This window comes from Harpia harpyja, chromosome 23, assembly GCF_026419915.1.
Source record: "Harpia harpyja isolate bHarHar1 chromosome 23, bHarHar1 primary haplotype, whole genome shotgun sequence".
Lineage (NCBI taxonomy): Eukaryota > Metazoa > Chordata > Aves > Accipitriformes > Accipitridae > Harpia > Harpia harpyja.
The window spans coordinates 15,843,237-15,865,327 of NC_068962.1; the positions used below are offsets into that span (position 1 = coordinate 15,843,237).

The 22,091-nt window shown below is 37.5% G+C and overlaps 1 protein-coding gene across 2 annotated transcripts in view; it reads right to left on the reverse strand.

The window, feature by feature from the left end:
* Positions 1 to 631: 631 nt before the first annotated feature.
* The window catches only part of FRS2 (fibroblast growth factor receptor substrate 2), a 57,880-nt gene continuing 36,420 nt past the window's right edge, over positions 632 to 22,091 (reverse strand). Inside the window, exons 2-7 of one of the 2 annotated variants that reach the window (XM_052774417.1) lie at positions 17,435 to 17,540; positions 14,795 to 14,886; positions 12,787 to 12,973; positions 9,413 to 9,571; positions 8,326 to 8,489; positions 632 to 5,933 (exon numbers count right to left, since the gene is read on the reverse strand). In XM_052774417.1, coding sequence (XP_052630377.1) covers positions 4,983 to 5,933; positions 8,326 to 8,489; positions 9,413 to 9,571; positions 12,787 to 12,973; positions 14,795 to 14,860 — 1,527 coding nt within the window. In that variant the 5' untranslated portion in view covers positions 14,861 to 14,886; positions 17,435 to 17,540 and the 3' untranslated portion in view covers positions 632 to 4,982. Of the gene's footprint in view, positions 5,934 to 8,325; positions 8,490 to 9,412; positions 9,572 to 10,265; positions 10,298 to 12,786; positions 12,974 to 14,794; positions 14,887 to 17,434; positions 17,541 to 22,091 lie in introns of those variants that run through there. The other variant, XM_052774418.1, reaches the window with a different exon arrangement.

Sequence of the window (22,091 nt, forward strand, 5' to 3'; positions counted from 1 at the left end):
CTGGGACCCCAAGGCATTAAGTACTTTGCAGACACAGAGGAAGACGGTCCCTGTTCTGAAGGGCTCGAGCCTATTCCTTAATCATATATTTTACATAATCTCCTTTGTATATACACATATTTGCTACATAAAATAGAATTACACCAAAGTAATGGATATAGCAGAAAACGTTGTCACAATATATGTATATTACCACACTAAATAATTACTAAAACTGCAAGAAAATTTCAAAATGCCCTTTATAATATATAAAAATATAGAAATGTCCAACACTTGTTTCATCAGCTTTAAAGGTAACTTTATCTCTCATATTCTATTTCTATCTGTACACCTACATATTTCCAAACAAAATACTGCGTTAATCTGGAGTAAACACCATGTTAGGATAATATCCTCATAAGACATCTAACAGACTTAGTCACATACCTTACAGCACAGTACCACAAGGAATAATGTACACATGGTCAGAGTTACAGCTGCTAAGTTGTTTTTTTTTTTTCTTTTTTTCTTATTCACTTATCTTGTCCAAAAGAGGAAGTAATTCCTAAAGATTGCAAAAGAACCTTAACTCGTGGCTTCCTGTCTTTTTCATATATGCTCTGTAAGAAGGACATCAGCAACCTTGACTCCATTTTAACGCAGTTTTTTGTGGTGGAATTTCTTCTGGATTTTTTTTTTGGAGTGTATATGAATTTAAAATAAAGATATCATAAATGAACTTATGTTTATATTAAGTAAATACTGTCAAATATAAATGCCTGAATTGCTACCTCAAGGAAAAGATGGGAAAGATCTTATCATTAAATTCCAAAAATACCTAATTCTATCTATCAAACTTAAGGACCAAACTTCTTTAGGGGAAATAACAGAATTTCAGATTTAAGTCTACTATTAGTTCCTACTAAATCAGTTCATCTTATTTGCAGCCATTAAATAAATTAGTACAGTGCAGAAATGGAATTTCACCATTGATCCCACCTTACACAAAGAGGAGAATACTGCTTAGAAACAGAGGTCCAAATCAGATACATCGTTATATGCTCGAAGTAGTAACTGACACTAATCAGAACTTGCATTTTTACTTCACCGACAGTGAATAAAGACAATCTGCTCTCTCCTGACTCTGTCTCATTAAGAAGTGGTTACATATAAAACAAAAACAAGGACAGCTAGATTTTGAGCCAATACACTCTGTTATAAAAACCTGCGAAATCAACTGCTGGTCTGTCACCTGCAAAAGAGCAGCCCTGTTTTGACATTGGTTTGGGCTTTGTACAGCTTACACCTTTCTGTGGCCCTTTTTACACCCAAGCACCTAGTCAGAGGTGTAAAGGCACACACAAATATCCAAACATCTGGGGATGGGGGGGGATTAAGCAGTTTATGATATGAAATGTTTATTTGAACACTTAAGATTTCTATAAGAGTTCTGTAGACTTTAATAGGAGCCAGAATAGTGCTTCTATGCACACCATTACATTCAACCCCTGTCATATGCAAAACGTACTTACCAGGGGAAACAAAAAATGTTCTAATGAGAGTTAAGGTTTTCAGAATGGTCTTTTTAATATTGTTTTATGGAGTCACCAAGAAACACCACAGAATTAAAAAAATTGGTCCTCCTCTTGACATCAATCTGAGAAAAAAAAATATTCCTGATATAACCAATGGATTAAATTCTCACTAACTGTACTTCTAGTACAATCTTTATTATGTACTTTTGGTCACTGTTTCATCTTTTTTATCAACTCAGTTTCCTTGTTTAAAAGATACACTAATGTTTGTTTTTCCCAAATCATTGCATTAAAGGAATACCTACAGTTAAAGGCTCTCTCATGTCAAACGTGCTTGAAGGGTAGCAGCCAACTGCACGCTATGGATGAAAAGCAGAACTGATGGAGATGCTGCCATTTTTGCAGGACCTAGTTTATGTAAACTTTACATGTCTCAGTTACTAAAGAAAATTGTTATGTATTTGTAGTTTCTCAGTCTATACACCTGTGGGCCCAAAATAAATATGACCTAAATACTGTGGAGGGATTTCAGCTGAAAACTGAATCCTAGATTACAGACACTAAACCTAACATCACAGCCTTTAAAAGAGACTGAATTGAAAAAATATTTACCAAGTCTCAAAGGGTAAAGTGCATTGCTACTACACCTACTTCAAGGGGCAGAAAATAAGGAATGCTGAAGATGAGTAGCGCAGGCAACAGGGACTACCTGGTATGTTTGCAGCGTACACAAAACAAGAAAGCATTATCCCACCTGTAAAATCTAAGAGGGTAAAAAGTAGTCCTGGAAAATGTCAGACTTAATATAATTAAGGCTACAGAAAGCTGAAATTTCAATATGTTCTCAATTCTGGGGACCCCACTGTGGAGTACTGTGAAGCTTGCAACAACATAAAAAAAATTACTCAGACCATCCCTTGTATCTGAGACTATTCACGATAAACGCGTAGAACAGTGCACCAGAACTAAGGAGGGATACGGTTGGTTGCTGTAATTTCAGCAGGTCACTTAGGATCTAGCTGAAGCCTCTGTTTCCCTATTTGTCAATTAAGAATATTACTTCCCTGCCTCACAGGTGTGTTTTAAGGGTCCAGTTAATTAGTATTTCTGAAACACCCATACTATACAGATGAGGACCAAATATTTCTAGGCAGCTAGCTAGATCAAACACGTTTGCCTCAAAACACATGCTGAAGCATTAGTTCAGCTCACAAATTTAAATAAGCTATAAGCTAAGAACAAGAATCACAACAGAATCATGAACCCAGTAAGTATTTTGCAATACCTGGCAATTTCTCTTCAGTGCAGACCAAGACTGGTCCATAGCGTAAGGTGAGGCAATGGCAAAGGTGTGAAGGAGCACGAACACTGCAGACCTGTAAAATGTCTAGCTCTAGGTAGTCATTCCCTTCTTGAGTACCAAGGTTTCCCCACAAGTCAATGGGTCTATCACAAGAGTATGCACAGGTTGACTGTGAAATCATTAATGAGGGTTTTTTTTAATCTCATTTAAATTCCTCATAATGGTCTCAATGACTCCCATCTTTTACTTCTGCAAATTATGTTCTTTGTGCATCTACTATTTTAGTACCATGCAGTCTGTAAAGAATAATGAAAGTCAGAGTGAAAAGGTTGCCTGATATGCCCTAATGGTGTGGCAAGATGCATGTATTTCAGGTGCTACCACTGCTGCCACCACTAAACTGAGAGAAGACCAAAGAAAAAGTTAACAAAGGAACAGGAACACACTCCAATTTAAGAGACTGAAAATATTTGTAGTTTGTTTTTTATAAAACTTCAATTCAAATCTTGCATGAAGACCCTTAATTCTTTTTCAGATCTCCAAATGGCTTTTCTTGCATGTTTTTCCTCACTCGCAGTTCAAGGGTTATTTTGCATCACACCAGTTCACACAAGTGTCAGTTCCTTTGCAATCACAGGCTCAAAAGTAATCTCTTCTGCTGCTAGTACCAAGGTGCACCTGCAATACTGCCAGAATTCTAAAATTATTCAGAGTATTAAAAAAAAAAAAAAACAACAAAAAAAACCAAACCCAAAACTTCTGCTAAGGGTGTGTCTGGCATATTCAACAAACAACATTCTACCTGGATGTACCTGTAACACTGAGCAGCCATCATTATAACCAAGTTCACAAACTGCAAAAGGAAAAGAAGTATGCTTGTAGATAATGCTACCTTCAGATAATTTACTATGAATCTTTCTAAATTATATGATCAACTATGGATGCACACTGCTAGAATGTACAGTTTTCTAGAAAGAACTATCAAGTCCAGTACCCTGCCTCCCGTGTAACCTGTGTCTGACGCTTTAGAGGAAGACAATAACTGCATAATAAACCCTTCCAGTTGTGCAATAATGCACGCTGCTGGAGAGCTGGGATATTTCTGTCAGGCATAAAAAAGTAGAACACTGGACAAAGACAACCATTTGACCTTCAAGAGTCTTTCTTTGTCAAATGCAGAGAGTAAGACAAATACATAAATGACCCTGAACAATAATTAAAGCTATGTACAAAATTTTGACTTTTAAAACAAGACGTTATGGAACAGATAAAAAAGAAACACACAAATACAAAGAAAGGAAGGCACACCGAACTAAGAAATGACAAGAGAGCCTTAATTCATACAGCCAACCTGTGAATTCCTTTACAAAAAAAAAAAAAAAAAACCAAAAAAAACCCCCAAAACTCTAATGAGATTAAAATTCTGTCAGATTTCACAGGGAACTTGATACGCCACTCAGAATTCTCTTCTAGCAGAAGGAGCTTAAGGCTGGGTTTAGATGTGTTCATAGCTCTAATCAATGAACTTTGATGTGACCTCTCAAATATCACACAAGTTAAGAAAAAACTATTGGGAATTAGAGGCCTTCTTGCCCATGTGGTCTTAAAAAAAAAAAAGAAAAAACAACAAACAAAACAACAGACAAAAAAGGTGTGGTGTTTATATCCCTTGAGATGAACCAATATATCTCGTGTATATCAAACTGAGTGAATTAATGCATTACATACATTTCATTCCAGGGGACCCACTTCAATGAGGAATGAACGTAAGATGGGTATCTTGAAAGATTAGGTTTACCTGCTAATAATGCACATATCAAGAGGCTTTAAAAACTGTTATAAATGCCATTAACAAGTATAGGCACCAGACCAGAATATTTATAAATTCAAACTGGCATGTCACTCAGGCTCTAATCAATTTAAAGAGGCACTGTGAAAGGTGGTGATGCTGCTATGCAGTAATTACTACTACTGTAGAATGAAAGAGTGTTACCTAAATGAATACTTGCTCTACATTAATTCCCTTTAGTTAGACAAGTACATGAAGTATGCAGAAAAAGTTCTATTAGTCTATAAAAGGCGTTAGTGTTAAGAAATGCAAAGTATTTGCATCTTCAATTTTATAAACTTCACAAAAGGTGCAAATGATTTAATGCTTCCCAGGCTCACATAGGCAGGTCAGTACTGTTATGTCTAGTTTTCCTAGAAGTACCATCATCTCGGGGCAGTGCTTTTTGCAAGCTTGACATAGCAGCAGTTCTTTCAATGTCTATCACAGCATACAGCTCTGTGCGCCTGGTTGGAGTTTGCGGAAGTGGAGTGGTGGGGGTTTTTGGAGTCTGAGGGTTGTCGGAGTCACTACCACCTTCCAAGTCAACCTGTATATAGTTGAGCTGCCTGTGTTCTAAACTTGGACGCCTAATGTCAAAGTTAAAGACTGTTGGGGTACAGTCCCGACGTCGTGTAAATTCTACTTTATGAGCACTTGCTGGTACTGTTACATTCTCTGTATTGACATAATTATGCATTGGATCTAGGTTATTGTGGTAGCCATTCAGAGATGGGGTCTTTGGTCCTAAACTGTCATCTTCATCTCTACTCAGCTTGCGGGCTTCCCAAACAGGAGGCAAGGATGGCAAGTTCTCATAGTTCAACAGCGCAGTTCTCCTCTGAGCAGAGTTGTTAATGTTCTGGGCGTCTGAGGTACTGGTTGATGTCAAACGACCTCTCCTGACCCCTGAGGCACTAGGGATTGACAACCTATTTATATTTTCATACACCAATTTATTACCAGATGGTGTTTCTCTACGTTCATCACTGTCATACCCAGTGTCCCATTCAGTGTTGTTTGTGCTGCTGCCGCTAACTTGGTCTCTCCCAAGTTGCTCCAGTTTCTCTCTTTCCATTAACTGCCTTTGAACAGGTGTTGGTCCTAAAACAAACTTGACTCCTTCAGGCTCCAGGAGAACCTGAGCATCTCTGTCATCAGTACACATCTGATCTTCTTTCACTTTAGTTGTTTCAGTGTTTGAAAGCTTTGATTCCAGTGGCACATGCACACTTGATCGATTTTTTCTTTCCTCTTGTACCCCAGTAGTGTTGACATAAGTATGCACCTAAAAGAGGAAGAAAAAAAAAGGAAATTCAAATGCTATTTGTGCTTTTCCCCCTCCCCCCAACTTTCCTTCCTTCTTAGCTCCCCACTTTTCAAATCAAAATACCTGAAAACCAAATCTCTTGAAAGCAGCTGTTTAAGAGCAAAGATCATCTCTCTCACATTTTGCTGAACTGAGCTCAGTTTTGGGTTTTTTCCCTGAAATTTTGTTGTTGGTTTTGTTAATGTTACTCTAACAAAAGAAGAGAATTTACATCCTACATTAATAATTATTTTGATTTGATGTTTATCTCAGTAGTGCTCTAGTTACAGCTTTTCAGGTTCTATTCCAGCTCTGCTGTGGTCAGGGCAACCTTGGGCTGCTCCAACTTAGCTCATTAGTTCACTTAGACAAATCAGTGAAGCAGAGCTCTACTTTGTTGTCCCTTAACACGACAGTGACCAACAGTTCAACACTTGCTTTGGCTAAATTTATCTTTGTAATTTTCACACTGCAAAGGAAACTTACTGTCCATTCAAAAAAAAAAAAAAAAAAAAAAGGACCTAGAAAAACCCCAGGATCTCGCCTTGTGTACTACTCAAGCAATGAGAAGAGAGGTTGGCTCTCTGCTGGAACAGTCCATTCTTTCATCAAGAGCCAACGGCCTCCTAATACCAGAAAGTGAAGTAGGAAAATACACAATTCCATATGAACTGTGGCACTCAGAATTGAAAAGGAGCAGGAGTTGGCACCAGATGCCACTAAGAAAGGCAGAAATACACCACTAGGTTATCCCTCCAAGTTCCCACAGTGGATCAACACAAGGCTGCATGGGAAAGACTGGAATAATGGATTCCTCTAAATTTTAATTCTGTGTCTGGATATCCAAACAGCACAAGTAGTATTTTACAGCAGCAGTCATTTACCCTTCCCAACTTCTCTGTCAAGCTCTACAAGCTGAAGTGTTATTTACAGCTCACTTGACTCCTACACTGATCCTTTAAACTCATTTACTCTTCAATAACTCCAACAATAACACTTGGACTCTTCCGGGGGGGCTCCGAACAAATCCTTTCCCACAAGCCGGTTCACTGCACTTTGCTCTGGTTACCTTCTCTTGTTTCCAACACTGTTTCTTGTCACACACAAGAATCTTCGTAAACCACATTACATTTTATTAAACTTGACTAACATTTTCATCAGCAACCTGAACGATAAGATAGAACACACCCTCTGAAAGTCTTCAATCTATCCCAGATTGGTAGGGTTTCCACAGAGAGGGATCTCAGCAGCCTGGAGAATTGACCTCATAGAAACCCCAGGAAGTTCAGCAACAGCAAATGCAAAGTCCAGTGCCTGGTATGGAACAACACCAACAGTACAGGCACCAACTGACTTAAAAACAGCCTTGCAAAAAAGCACCAGGGGTCCAGGTGGATGGCAAGCTGAATGTGAGTCAGCAGTGTGCCCTTGCAGCAATGAAAACCAAATGTGTATTGGTTTGTGTTAGCAAAAGCACAGCCAGTAGGTTAAGGAAAGTGATTAATACCATCAATTCAACACTTGTGAGACTGAATCTGGGCTCCCCAGTACAAGATAGACATCACCATACTGGAGCAAGTCCAGTGGAGGGCCATGATTAGAGAATCTGGAGCATGTAACATACAAGGAGAAGCTGGGAGAGCTATCCTTGTTCAGTCTTAAGACAAGGCCAGGAAACCACGTAACAGCTGTTTTCAACTACCTCGCAGATAAAGAAAAGACAGAGCCAGACTCTTTTTGGAGATGTTTAGCAAAAGGCTAAGGGGCAATGGACACTAGCTGTAACAGAAAAAAAATCTGATTACATATTAGGGAGAAATGCTTTCACAATAAAGGTGGTGAAGCACTGGAACACATGGCACAGAGACACTGTGGAATCCCCTTCTTTGGGGTTATTCAAAGCATGACAGGACAAGGCTCTGTGCAGCCGCCTCTAACTTTAAAATTTGACCTAGGGGACTCTAGACGTCCCTTCTAGTCTGAATTATTCCATGATTTCTATTTGCCAAATAGAAGACTTACATGTGAAGAAGCATTTTGACCAGGATCTCTCATTATAGAGTACAACTTATGTATTTAAAAATAATTACTGAAATTTTTGAAGTGTATATGCAAATACATACTTTCTATATCTCTATTTGTATATAAATATGAAGAGCAACTTAAAATAGTTACTACTTCTCAGCAAGCTATCCTACAAAGTATCATTTTAAAAAGGCAAAGCAAATACTCTTCTGATGTAGTTAACATACAGTAGAAATACATTACACCTGATACTGAAAAACACAAATGAAAGCCTACAGAACAAGCATTAAAAAAAATCTGAATTGATGTAGAACCTAAATTATAGGAGAGGAAAAAAAATACCCACTTGCTCCTCTGCTACAAGTAAAGGATGTGTTGATTCTTCACCGACAGAGGGGAGGCGTGCGCTTCCGACAGAAGGATGTCTGCTGGAAGGATGTGATGAAGCATCTCCAAAAGATGGATATCTGGGATAGCCGTTAGGTAAACTTTGTGCATTGAACCCAGGAGCTGATTCAATTAGAAAACAAGCAAAACCATATTAAAATGGAACATTTTACTGTATATGAGTAAGATGCTTTATATCTTCATTTTCAATTTTCAAAAGATAAATTTAAATATGTAAAACAATATTAAATATTCACAAGACTCAATTTTGCTGGGGGGAAGGAAAGGGAAAGCAAATTGCAGAGTATAGCATCCCAGTATTTACTGGGAAACATGTCTGAAGCAACCACTGAAATTTAGGTGTATTACACACTGCAGTACTCACAGTAAACTCCCTATCCAACTTCTCTTTCTACCATGAACAACATGCCACCCTACCAAACAGGGAGTTAATCACTTAAGCTTCCCTTTCTCTGAAATCATCAATAACCTGGAATTCCTAGTTGCAAATACCAAGCCATCTGCCTGAGATTACCTAAAATCCTCTGGTATTTTTAAAAGGACTTCACTTTACCCATCCATCTACTCAACAGCAAAAGAAAGATTCCAAACCCACTGCAGATGGGATATTACCATTACTTTTTTCCCCTAATAAAGAGGTTGGAACATTGCTCAACATTAACATTTCTCAGAAATGCTACAAGTAAAATATGGTGATTTACTACAAAGCAATTCAAGAGGTGTGTTCCTATGTGTTCATAAGAACACTGCTTCACTGAAGCAGTGTTTCTATGCAACAACCAAGTTCCCAAAACTTACGTCTTACAGCTGAAGAACTTGACTATGGCAGTTTTGCTCCCAAGACTTAGGATTCTCGGAAGAGAATCCTCAGCAAGTACCTCAAGAGAATGCATTACTGGTAATCAGCCTCTTAGCTTTAAATTAGTTTTCTTTTTAATTAAAGTTTTAATGCAAATTAAATGCTATTTTCAGCTAAGTACCACATTACATTCAGGTATGTCATCTGACAGTATAACCATACTTACTGGTAGGTGTTCGAGGGGTTCTTGGAGCTTCCAACTCAGTTTGATGATTATTCCTTTCTACTACTGGTTCTTCTACCACATTTATGCTATTATTCTGCATTATCTCTTGCAACATATTAAATAGCTCTTCTGCACGGGCACATTTAAAGGCAAAGATTCCTATAAATACACAAGAAAAAAATCAAAATCCTTTAACGTAAGAAACACGTCTTACAACGTACATAACTTTCAAAAAATAGAACTGGAATCGATGTAATGAATACCTGTTAAAGAAGCAAAACTGTTAAGAAATTTTTATCGTGCCAAAACACACAAAATTACTGTGAGAACCTTCAAAGTGTTTATCTAATAGAAGAATAAGATTCCCATGCACCAAAAGTTAACTTAGAACAGAAAACTGATTCAGTTAAGAGCAAAACTAAGTTTTGAGTGCTAAAGGAGTAAAAAAACCCAAAACAAACCACAAAACAGGGCAAGATTTTTTTCTTTTTTTTAAGCTGATAAAAAGGATACCTGTTAAACAAACAAACAAACAAACAAATAAATAAATAAATGAAACTACTGTGGTGCTACTAGGTCATATTTTTTTAAACCAGATTTCTATTAAATTACCATAAAAATAAGATACCTGCAGAACAGGAAAGAAGGATTTAAACACTAGGTAAAAGTTTAGTTTCTTTAAGAAGATTAAAATGACAATCTAGTAAGACAAACTGTGTGAAACGGACAGCAACAAACCAATTGCTTTAGGCTAAAGGATAGACACAGAACACAAAGTTAGCAGCAATACCATGAATTTTGCGTGCGTATTGTGCCACTTTGCCTTTAAACAGCAGGGAGCGCCCCAACTTACCCTCACCAGCAAAGTCGCAGCTTTGGATTATTCTTCCATTGAAAGCATGAAGTTAAAGTTGACATGCTTGTTAAACGTGGGTGCAGGTGCTCATTTTTTAAAGTGAGTATTACAATCTTAAAACAATCTTTACTAAAAACTACCTGCCTATATAGCTAGTTCTGTAAGTGCAATTATGTTATATGCTGGCAATTACTATAATCATATGTTTATTTAAGGACGCAGAACTGTGACAGATCAGAACTACCAGAAATGCTCTGCATGGCAGAAGTTCACAAAAACCCAGCTGGGAATATAGTAAATGGGCTAAGAGGAACGACGCTCAACAATTAATATTCAGCTAGTGCAGTGAACAAGCTTCATGCTTGCAACACAGCAGCTGTAGAGCTGCTTCTACATTTCCTCAACCCATGATCCATCTGAAGTACAATAGCCCACGTTTAATTTCTCGTGTATTTCTGAAAATTCACACTGGATACTTAAATCTTAATGGACAAAAAATAAAATAAAATAAAAAGATCTAGGTTCACAAGCTTTAAACATTTCCCAATATGTTTCTGAGAAATTCAGCTGCCTTTGCCCCTTTGCTTAAAAAAAGTGCTTCCAAGTTGCTGATTCCTTAAAAGACAAGGTGAACTAAATTGGCACTGAAACTACAAGCAAAAACAACTTGATGAAACCTTGATTTTTATTAAATACATTCACATTAAATACAGTGTGATCTGTCACTTACACAATACGGTGACATACCAGCTCCTTCAAGTTTTCTATTGTGAATTATCTATTAGCTTTGCTCTCAAAATGTGTCTTCAGGGTTTTTAATACCTAGCACAAACTCAAATGTTTTGCCGTCATTGCATTCTGCCAAATTATCAGTAGGTATAATTTGAGATTAAATAGAAAATACAAACAAGAATATTGACTAATGTAATCAGTAAAAGTTGCTCGGCAGTATTCAGGGTATTCTCAAATGAGAAACTGCTCGGTCATCTCACCAAATGAAGATGAAGTTTTGCAACTGTGCCCACAAAACCCAGCGTAGGTCTCAGGAACAATGCTCCATTGCAAAATGGCAGCAGAGAGAACATATTCTGCCAGATTTCTTTTTTCTCAATATTTGCACTATTTTAATATTACGTAAGGAAGGCAAGAAACAAAAGAGGGAGGAAAGGGTTGCTGCTCACACAGCCTGCTTAATCTTCTCTATTTAAAAAAAAAAAAAAAAAAAAAGAAATTAGGAGTGAAGCAGAGAAGTCAATTAGACTCGGTAGAAAATTTTGCAGACTTGCTAATAGGCCGTGGAAAAGAACCTTCAAAATAGTATTTTCAATCTATTTCACATGTTTAGAAGAAGCAGTAAATCAAACCTGCAAAATAATTAAAGTTATTTTCTTCAAAACAAAGTTTACTACTTTCTTCTTAGAAGTCTGAAAATTTAGTTTAGTATGGAGTATACTGTAACATTTGAAAATATCTCTATTTCTCATTAGGAGATGAACTGAGAATGACTTCTAAACTTTTATCAAAAAAAACACCCCAAAACTGTCTGCCCTTACCTCTGCTTGGACAATGAAGATTGACTAGCTTTGTTTATGATCAAGTTCTTTCATATTCCTGATTTTTTACAGTGAAATTTAAAAAAAAAAAATTGCAATTGCTAAAATTCATTATTGATAAAAACATTAGTGAACGCTAAAAATCTATAAGAAAAATAAAAATGCAACTCAATTTCACAACATATAAATACATAAGAATTCCACCTACACACAGCTACATCACAGTAGAAAGATGCAAAATGAGGCTGAGACCTCAACCAAAACAGCTATTCCCTCAGGGACTGCTCCAGGTGAAGAGAGAAACTCACTGGGAGCCAACCTTGACCAAGGCAGGCATGATCTGGGAACTGGAAAGGTAACCATCTTTTTCCAATTAAAGCCACACAGAAAATAACTGCACATAGCTGGAGTTTACACACTTCGTACAAAAATGTGTCAAAATTTGAGAATGATGTCACTGATATAAATGGAAGTATTATTTGTTTTAGGAAGAGGATGAAACACAAGTGTGTTACTGAAGACAATAATAGGGCAGGAATATCCAGTTCATACCAGTGCTCCAGTCTTTTAAAAATCTAAAAATAGAGAATTCTTTGAATTCTGAGGAGATCTCCTCCACAGTTCCAGGTTTCACTGTTCCTCCCTGAAAGTCAAGTCAACCCCTGAGGTAGGAGAATTTCCTTGTCAAAACCACCTCCTAAGTTGACCAGAAGTATCCACACGTACAAGCATGAAGTGTTCCAGACCTACAATGCCAAAAACCACGTGCAACTCAAATCCTCATTTTACCATAAGACCATTCCTCACAAGGTAACTTTTTTTCCAGAAACCACATTCACATATAAAACTATAGCCTTTATAACCCTTGCCAAAGGACAAGAAAAGATACTTTTTTTAAACAAAATTGTCTTCTTAAATGAAATAAATTTCAAAAAAGCTTTATGTACAAACAAAATTCCACATACCTTGTCCAGTTTGACACCTTCGGCCACTTTCAAAAGAGAAAAGATTTGAGTCATAGCCATAGCGACGGAGACAGAGGTAGTGCCATTTTACAGAGTCCCTTTTACGGGTGTACAAAATTAGTTCTGTATCTGTAAGTTCCATTATGCCAGAACCCAGTTCATTACCATCATCATCCACATTAATAACCTATAAAAAGTAAGTTAAATAGCATTAGGTTAAGTACTTTTTTGAGCACCAACAGCACTACTAATAATCTTAATGTTTCACTGATGCGCTCCATCTGCTCTGTCATGAGTTACGATCCTTAAGTTTAAAAAAAACCACCTCACCAAACCAGTTCCTTTGCTCCCCCAACCCAGAATTAAAATAATACATATTTAAAAGCAATATGAATGAGACTGCATAACATTATTGTAAAATCTGAGGAGAAATTTAAAATAGAACAGATTCATAAGTTTAATTTTATTTTTTTTAAACTGGCTTTATGTACATATTCTGTATTTCCACACAGATAAGGCATACCTCAGCTAATGGAATCTTTCAGAGCCCTGTTTCTAAAACAAAAAAAAAAAAAAAAAAAATATATATTTGCTTTGTCATATAACTCCACTTATAGTTGGGAAAAGGAATGAAAAAGGATAAGGGGCTCCAAGATAAAGCTTCCTTCACATACCTGTATAGCCTTGCACTGTGCTGAACCACCAGACTGTTTTAGGGGGTTTTTTTCTGCCTTTTTGAAGTTAACAAATAATTCAAATACCCTACGGTCTTGTGTGAAAACACGTGTATAAAGCTTAAACTCTTTTCTTTCTGCTTTTAAACCAGTTGGAGGTCACCTGCATCCTTTATGGAATTCAGACAATGTATACTTTCCTCCACATGCATTTCACCTCACAATACTGCTTTTAGTGGGATTCTTTCTTAATAAAAAGGCTACCAAAAAATCTTCCCTATGGTATCAATTAATGTCACCCCTTAAAGAGACATTTTTAACTTGAAATCTAGTCAATTGAAAAGAATTAGGAATAGTTTCATCTGCCACTAAGGCGTATGCCAACTTGCTTCATTTTGCAAATTACAGTCTTTCATCTTCTCCCTCCTGCTGCTAAATCAGTGACCCACACAAACAATAGAAAAATTCTACAATGAGAAAAATAGGAACTAGTGACACAAAGTGATGTCAAATGCATAAAAAGCAAGTAAACAGAAAAATATTTTCTCCTTCAGCTTTTTGTACTGATAATATTAAACATTTCCAGAAATTCCCATGGCTTTAAAGCTCATTTCAGTGTTGCCTTAAGGCAATGCATGAATAATTTTTCACTATGGAAGCATTACATTCCTTTGCCAACTCACAGAGACAGTTTGGAGCACAGAAGCAAATCTAACTTGTGTGACTATGCAAAGGTATGTTTACTTAAAGTCACTGACTTCAGCAGGTTCATGTTAGGCATGCTAAGCAAATGAACAAGTGTTCACAAGCTTATAAATTCCAGGGATATAAGGGACAGAAGCACTTTTATAAATAAAATTTCTTCAAGTAAAGGACAAAAATTCTCAAAAGCCTATAATCAGCAGTGACCTTCAAGTAAAATTTTCCATTGCTGACCCCACATCCAGGTTCATAATCACACTTCTCCAATAGCTCTTCCCTTATGCTTATGACTCCCCTCCTAACTTCCATAACCTCCCGGAGGCAACACCACTTACTTGGACCCTACCAACTGAAACGGAGATGGACCAAAACCACAGGGCTGCTTCTGCTTCCTGAAGATCAAAACTGTCATAAAAAAGCTTACCTGGTCTAAAGAATTCCTGTCACTGCTGGTAAGAGAGGATTTCTCAAAGGGGCAAGAGAAACCTGTAGCCACAGACACCTCCAATTCTCCGATGTTTTAACTGTTCAGTAATTCTCACCCTATTTTCATTTAAATTTTTTTTCCATCACAGACCTACCGTGCAAGAAAGCAACAAAATAATTCACAGCATACCACTTCAGTTGCTTACCTTAAACTTGTTTCGATGGTTATCTGGGACAGTTTCTTTATCTGGACAGCTACAACAGCTACCCATGACTTCTTTAGAAGACCATGTGATCTCTAAAGGGGGGAAAAGAAAAAAAAAAAAAAAAAAGAACACCACAAAGTGATCATTTAGTTGAAGTAAAAATAGAGTATCATCAATAAAACAACTCAACACAAACTGCTCTCGGAAATTACAATTCATGATGAATTCTGCAGTCATAAGTAATAAAAAAATCAACATAAATATTACAAATTTTTTAAAATAGTTAAGTTAGATTTGGCATTACGGAGTGGTAACACCGAGCTGTTAAAGTCCTACCAATAATTCAGCTGGAGGTTACTACCAAACAGACCCATCCAATTTGTCACCTCAATTCCCATGGCAGCAGCTTGGGGGAAAACAAAACCCAACAAACTTACTGGGTGCAATTCTCATCTCCTAAACCAGGGCCTTTACACGAGGAAACTCCCTGGATTCCAGCTCCGTCTATAAGGAGCGCTACCCGGCGTCCACTGCTGAGCGCAGCCCTAGTGACGCCCACGCAAGCCCCCCAGGCACAGGCGACACAAAGAGCCCACACGGCCATCCTCAAAGGCTGCCCTGGCTTGGGCAGCTCCAGGGCTGGCGTGCAACGGAGGGTGGAGGTCTTCCAGGGCTGCAGTGAGGCTCTGTGCTTCCACTTTTAAATACTTCCCATGTAGCAACGTACATAAAACTATGTAATCGAAGTCAAGGGAAGGAAGAAAAGCCCACATTCAACACAAATATTTTAAAACTTGGGGTTTTTATTTCTGTTGAGTTCCGTTTGGATTAAATTGTGTTACACAGTCTGCTTCATTTGCTATAAAACAGTAAAATATTCAACTAACATAGAACAGCATGGCTAAATTAAAGAAACCAAAAATAAATATTTGATTTTTTTTATATTTTCATTTAAGGATTTTTGTAGGTATGGTAAAACTTTCATAAAACAGTAGGATAAAACGTTCATAGAACCAAGTCTCAAAACTTGCTTCTCCTCCCTTACCACCTCGGAGAGTGTGGTATGTCTTGTATTTCTTAAATACGAGAAGTCAGACAAAAGAAAACCTCATCCATTTACATCATCTTTATATTGGATAAGAACTAATATTTCCACTACAAAATGAAAAGTGGGGCAAAATCCTGGAAGAGAGCTAGTAAGTCAACAAGAGATATGATACTAGGAACCAAGAAGAAGGAAGACAGAACTGGTTGATAACTTTTCCTGACTAAAGGGGAAAAAAATCTGATGTCACCTTAAGAAAACCGGAACTTGCTTTCCAGACAGGCATTTGTATTAGCATGCAGTAGTAGTATCCAAGTAGCACTGTAGTCTGCTGACAAATAAGGTGCAAGGAATACAATGAAGAGCAGCTAACTCTTCCCCTCTTTTTGACCAGAAAAGCCTCTCAAAAGAGATGCTGCTACCCTAGAGACTGTATAAATCTGCATAAATCTGCCACCAAACCCCTGCAGAGGTAAAATGGAGAACCTAGCAGAAAGGGTAACAACATGGCTTGGATTAATCCAGTAAGAAAGCGGCAGAGCACCAGACACATAGTCAAAATCACGGATTCTCTAATGTCATTTCTGGCCATAACATGAAAACATGCATTAATTTGACAGAGCTTTTTTCCCAACTCAACATGAAACTGGAGGGTTGGTTGCTTCTACTGTCACAGAGAGAAGCTATGCTACACACAACTGGTTTTTTGCATAGTGAAGTCCTGAATTTTATTAATCAGTCCAATCACTCTCTCAATTATAGATTTTTAATAGTCTTCACACATATATCCCATTGTTATTTTAACTATTCCATTTTTTTGCTTATGAATTCTGCCTGTTTTGTTTAGAAAGGGAGATACAGGTGATAACACCCATTACTAATTTCCTACCCTGGCACCCCACAATGCCTCACTGCAGTAATGTTCAGATGTTGGTCTTGTTAGCGTTCTGATGCTACCCTACTTATTCTGAGAATAAAAGGAGCAACAGGTGACAATAGCTAAAAAGAGCAACAGGTGACAACAGCTGCAATGCAGATTAACAATGAATATATAAATTTTCAGCAAGGGTTTTCAAGCTCTGGTCCACACAGCAGTCAGTTGCAGAGTCTTGTAGCAGCCTTCAGGCACAGATGCTTGCTTTTTATTAATAAAGCACAGTATTTGACTTCCCCAAACTTTTTGACTAAGTGGAAACAGAACTAGATAGCAGCATGCTGTTACAGTATCATGACTTTCTTTGTATTCAGCATTAAATAACTGATCAAATCTGTTGGAGGCAGGTGCCTGCAAACTTAAAAAACAATTTTAAAAAATCCTTAACTGCAAAGTAGTTTGGAAAAAATCACTAGAGTTGCAAGTAGCAAGCTGTAGTATATGAAGCTGCATGAAGTATAGCCACTGTATCTCAAGACTGACAAAGAAATGGTATGTAATGAATAATCATACAAGCTTGTTATTTCGTCTCCAATATATTCTAATATTAATACTTCAGAAAACCAAGAACTGCAATGCTGCTTCAAAGGAGAGGTGTGAACCAAGGCTATGAGAAAGAAATGAAACAGCTAGGGAACTGGCAGAATTAAAAATCACTCACCTAGATTTGGCCATTAATATTCCCAGCCTCTGCTGCAGCATCAGGGCTTCTGTCATACTCAAAGTATCATGCTGTCTTGTCACAGAACTAATCATTTGACCTAGAACTAGAAGAGTACATAAAAATGTAATTTTTCTTGCTTTTAAGATGCCAGTTAGTAAACTAAGAAAAATACATATTTTTTTAATTATTATTTTGGCAGTATTATGTCAAATGAGATCTTCATGGCTAGGGGGCATCTTAAGCAGAGTTTTAGACAAGAGACTGATCGCTTAGAGCTTCCCCAGCATTTCCATGCTTAGTTGGGTCTTGGAAGAAAATAATCTGGTGTCCCTTTCTGCAGCATAGCCTGTCACACTGGGGACTCCACTCATTCTCCACTCACTCCTTACCCAATTTAGTGTGTGGAAACGACAGATGTGAAGCTCCCGTTATCCTTAGCACATACCGAACCAAACCACAGCAAACAGAAGAACACGTACCCCTTACTCTGCTTAACTCCCTCTTGCTTATGCTACTGCACATATACAAATGCTGACCTGTATGGCTAACACATCACCCTTTCTCTGCTTTCTTCACGATTCTTGCTCCGTGACATTAACCATGTATTGCTTCCTTTCACTCCCTGCCCCCAACTACTCTCATACTAGCTCTCCACTCACATTTAACACCAAAAACTCAAATACTGCTTCCATCAGGCTAACAACTGGCAGCCTCTATTCTCTGTTTGTAAAATTGTCAAATGTGCACTTGATGTTTCCTTTGACGCTGCTTCTTGAACTCAAGAGAAGGGCTAAATTCTCAGAAAACTACTTTATTATTAGCCTTTCTTATCAGACTTTCAGGATGTCTGTGCAAACTTGTTTGAGACCATTGCAGCTCTGCTTATCAATACTGCCACAATTCTTTGTATCATATGCTGTCCTCTGCCTTGCATCTGGATTACAAGCATTTTCGGAACCCAAAGCACTGCTTTTTTTGCATAGTATCAAGTGTGATATAGTCCCAAACTTATCCCAGATCCTAGGAATCATGGTAACAGTTGCAGAACACTCTTACTGTGGAGGGATTGTGCAAGAGAAAAGCAGAAATTCAATACTGTTAAATGCAAAATAACACACCTAGCAAAGGAGCTCTGTTAGGAAAGATCAGTCATGTAGTTGCGCAGTTCAATGAAAACACTAGCTCAATAGCTATCATAAAGCAAATGACACAGAATTGTTCAGAAAGAACGAAAAGAGCCAAAACAAAAATACAATTCTCTCTAATGAATCCACAGTGCACCCACAGATGTAGTAATGTATGCAATCGTGTCTCCCCCTGTCAAAAAAGACAGAGTAAAACCAGAAGTATGCTACTTGGACTGCTCAGCCTGGAAAAAGGGACCACACAGGACAGAAAAGGTGAGTACAGCATTATAGGTGACATGGAGAAGATAAATAAAGCACAACTATTTTCCAAATGGAAGCATTAGGGAGCCGCAGTTGACATTATTAAGCAAAACAACTACACAAAAGTACTTTTTGCACATGGTATGTAGTTAAACTTTGTGATCCACAACGTCTTGTGGGAATGAGTTCCAAAAATTTAAGGATTCAGAAAGTAACTGGACAAATGCAAGCTCCATGAAGAGCTTTTAAACTCAAGGATGTCACATCTGGCTCAAAAAGTCTCTAAGCTGCAAATATTTAGAAGGGTCTTAGGGAATGATCATAAAATGCTCCTTCTTACTATTCCCTTCCGTATATATTTACTATTGGCTGTCAGAATTTACTATTTACTGTCAGAAACAGGATACTGAACAAACCAATACTTCAAGTCTGACCCAGTAAAGCCATTCTAGTTAACATAAATGGGTGACATGGGCTAAGCATAAATTTTTGAGTGCACTGTCATAAGACATTAAAAAAAGAAATAATTAACAACTTGCATTTAACTTGAAACCAAAACCTAGATTTCACAAAGGTACAGAAGGATAAACTTATTGAACTACTTGATACATATGTGTATTTGCATACACATAGTAAACATAAAGATTCTCTGCTGTGCCTAAGTGCTATTGAATATCAGGAACTTGCAGCAAGTCACATACCCTTCCTATAATTTATCTGCCCTTCAGCCATAAGCTTTCTTGATCTTGGATGAAATTGTATACAGTTGTACTCAAGACCTATCCCTCTGCAACACACACAGGCTCTGGTTCTGTGATGGCCCTACCCAATCCAGCTGGTATTATTTAACTATGTTTTTTGGTCAAGTTAGATTTTTGTTGGCTTAGCACACCAAACCAGCTCAGCAGAGAGTCTAGCAAGTGCCAGAGCCAGCTGGGGACAGAATCACAGCCTTAGTCACCTCTGCCCAGTTTTCAGAAAACTTAGCCCCTTCACTAATTACTGGGATTTACATAGTTTACCAATTTCCCTGCTAAAATCTTCAGGACAGAAGAAAGGAAAGAGGGAGCAGAAAGCTTGACCCATCCACCCACCCACTCTGGTGGAATCTTACAGGTAGTCATTAGAAAAATAATAAAATTAAAAATTTTCACAGGCAAGCTACACTAATGCAGGTGTGTTTGCACTAGTATTTACCCTGACCTTTTTCTAGCAAAGTTTTAAAGCCTTCACATGGTTTGGCTACCTATAGCAGAGTAGTCTGTTTCAGTTACCTAAGAATGATTCTTAAATGATCTAAACAGAGTTTTTAATGGATAAAAGAAAGCACACAAATTTACAGCACCTAACTTCTTTTAAAGGGAAAGCAGTAACAAAATTCTCCAACCAGTTGTTTCCAATTACAAGTTGGCCATTTACTCTGTTTGGGATTTTCTTAAATCTTCCCAGATTGCAAAATATTTACCCAAACTTAAACATACAAGGAGAAGTAGATATTTTCACAGTCACAACCCTAAAAGTTAATCTTTTCAGTTGTCTACAATGTCAAATTTAGGAGCTGTAACTTCCCGTTCATGAAGCATCAGTGGTGGTTGGGTGCAGTCATGCAAGGAGGGGGAAGGGGATGGAGAGTATTTTCTGCTTCTCCCTAACACATTCATTACTGCACTGCAAGGTAAAAATTCCAGGCAAGACAAATCAGGACCAGCACTTATCTAAACCTTGTTAACCGGAGTGAAAGTTAGGAATTGCCATAACCTCCATAAGATTTATTACTTGGCTTTGTAAAGTAAAACATATCTCTCTCCCTCATAGACTAAGCAGTGGCAACAAGTTATGCTAATCTCTCAAAAGTCAAGGAAGACAAGGCATCAGTGTACATGCAGTAGATACTTTTTTTTTTTTAAGTCACAGTCAAAAGTTTGTAGAAATTCTAACATTTGCAATTCTGCAATCTCCCCAGGTTGGGAATGGTCTGAACAATGCGTGCGTTCCCCTTGTGTAAGACCGGCCACATGGACCAGCTGCCATCGTACTCCTCCTTTCGCTCACAATAACTGGTCGCCCCATTAAAGTCAGCTCACGGTTGCAAAGCCAATCTAAAAACTGGCATTAACTTAGTTCTGCACGCTCTGGTTGCAGAATCAAACATTAACTTTGGGGATTATTTTCTGTACATATTAATTCCTAGCACACACCTTTTAAAAATCAGGGAAAGAAAAACCCCAAACCATAGCACACCTCAGAAGAGGTAGGGACAAGCAAAGGTGCCTTGTCTGTAAACCAATCTTTTGCACATATTCTTGTCAAATGAAAAAGTGGCCTTTCAAACCACTAGCTGCCACAGTGCTCTATCCTCTGTATGTCTTGCTCTCAGACCTACAAGTAGAGAGCAGAAAACATAACTAAAGTGCATTAACATAATTTTAAGGCATTTTATACCACAACATTGTAGTTCAAATAAAGAAAACCAAACAAACCCAAAAAGATTACTAGGGCCTTTTCCTCCTTCAGAAATTTTGATATCTAGAAAGCCCAATGAATACAGCGGAGTAACTGGAGAACGGTGCCTGTGTACAGGTTGTTAGCACTCAGGCTGACAAGCACTTGAACCTATTCATTCACTTATTATCAAGCACTTGATAGTATTTTGATCACAGCTAAGCGATATAAACACACACTTATGCTGTCATTTTTCTCTATAACATTCTAAATCACCCAATTTAGAAGACTACAACTATTTTTAAAGTGTCGACATCAACCATTTTCAGAGGTTGATTCTTGTTTTTTATGCTATTGTAAAAAAATTAAAATAAAAGGATATAATCCCAACCACTAGAACACCGAACTCCTCTGCACTTTTATTTCCTACTCTTATTTAAAATAATTTCTTAAACAGGTAGAGTAAAAAGAAGTACTATCAAACGCTCTACATTTAACATCAAGCTCTGTGGAAATAAAGTCATTATGATAAAAACCAAACCAACAGAAATGCTGTGAGTTTTGAAGGTATATTAAAATTGCAAACTCATTGACAGATAGATAAATCAACATCAGGAGTATTTAACTTTTTCATTCATTTCTTTAAACAATTCTATTTAGCATAGTCAGTGGAATAATATTTTTCAAATTGTTAGTTATTTTTAAAAGTTGAAACTGCCTGGCACTTCATATTTCTTTTGTCTTTAATAACAATGCAAGGATGTAACCCTCATGGTTAAACTCTGCCACTTCCTAAAATACATTTCTCAAAATGTGTTCCCTAA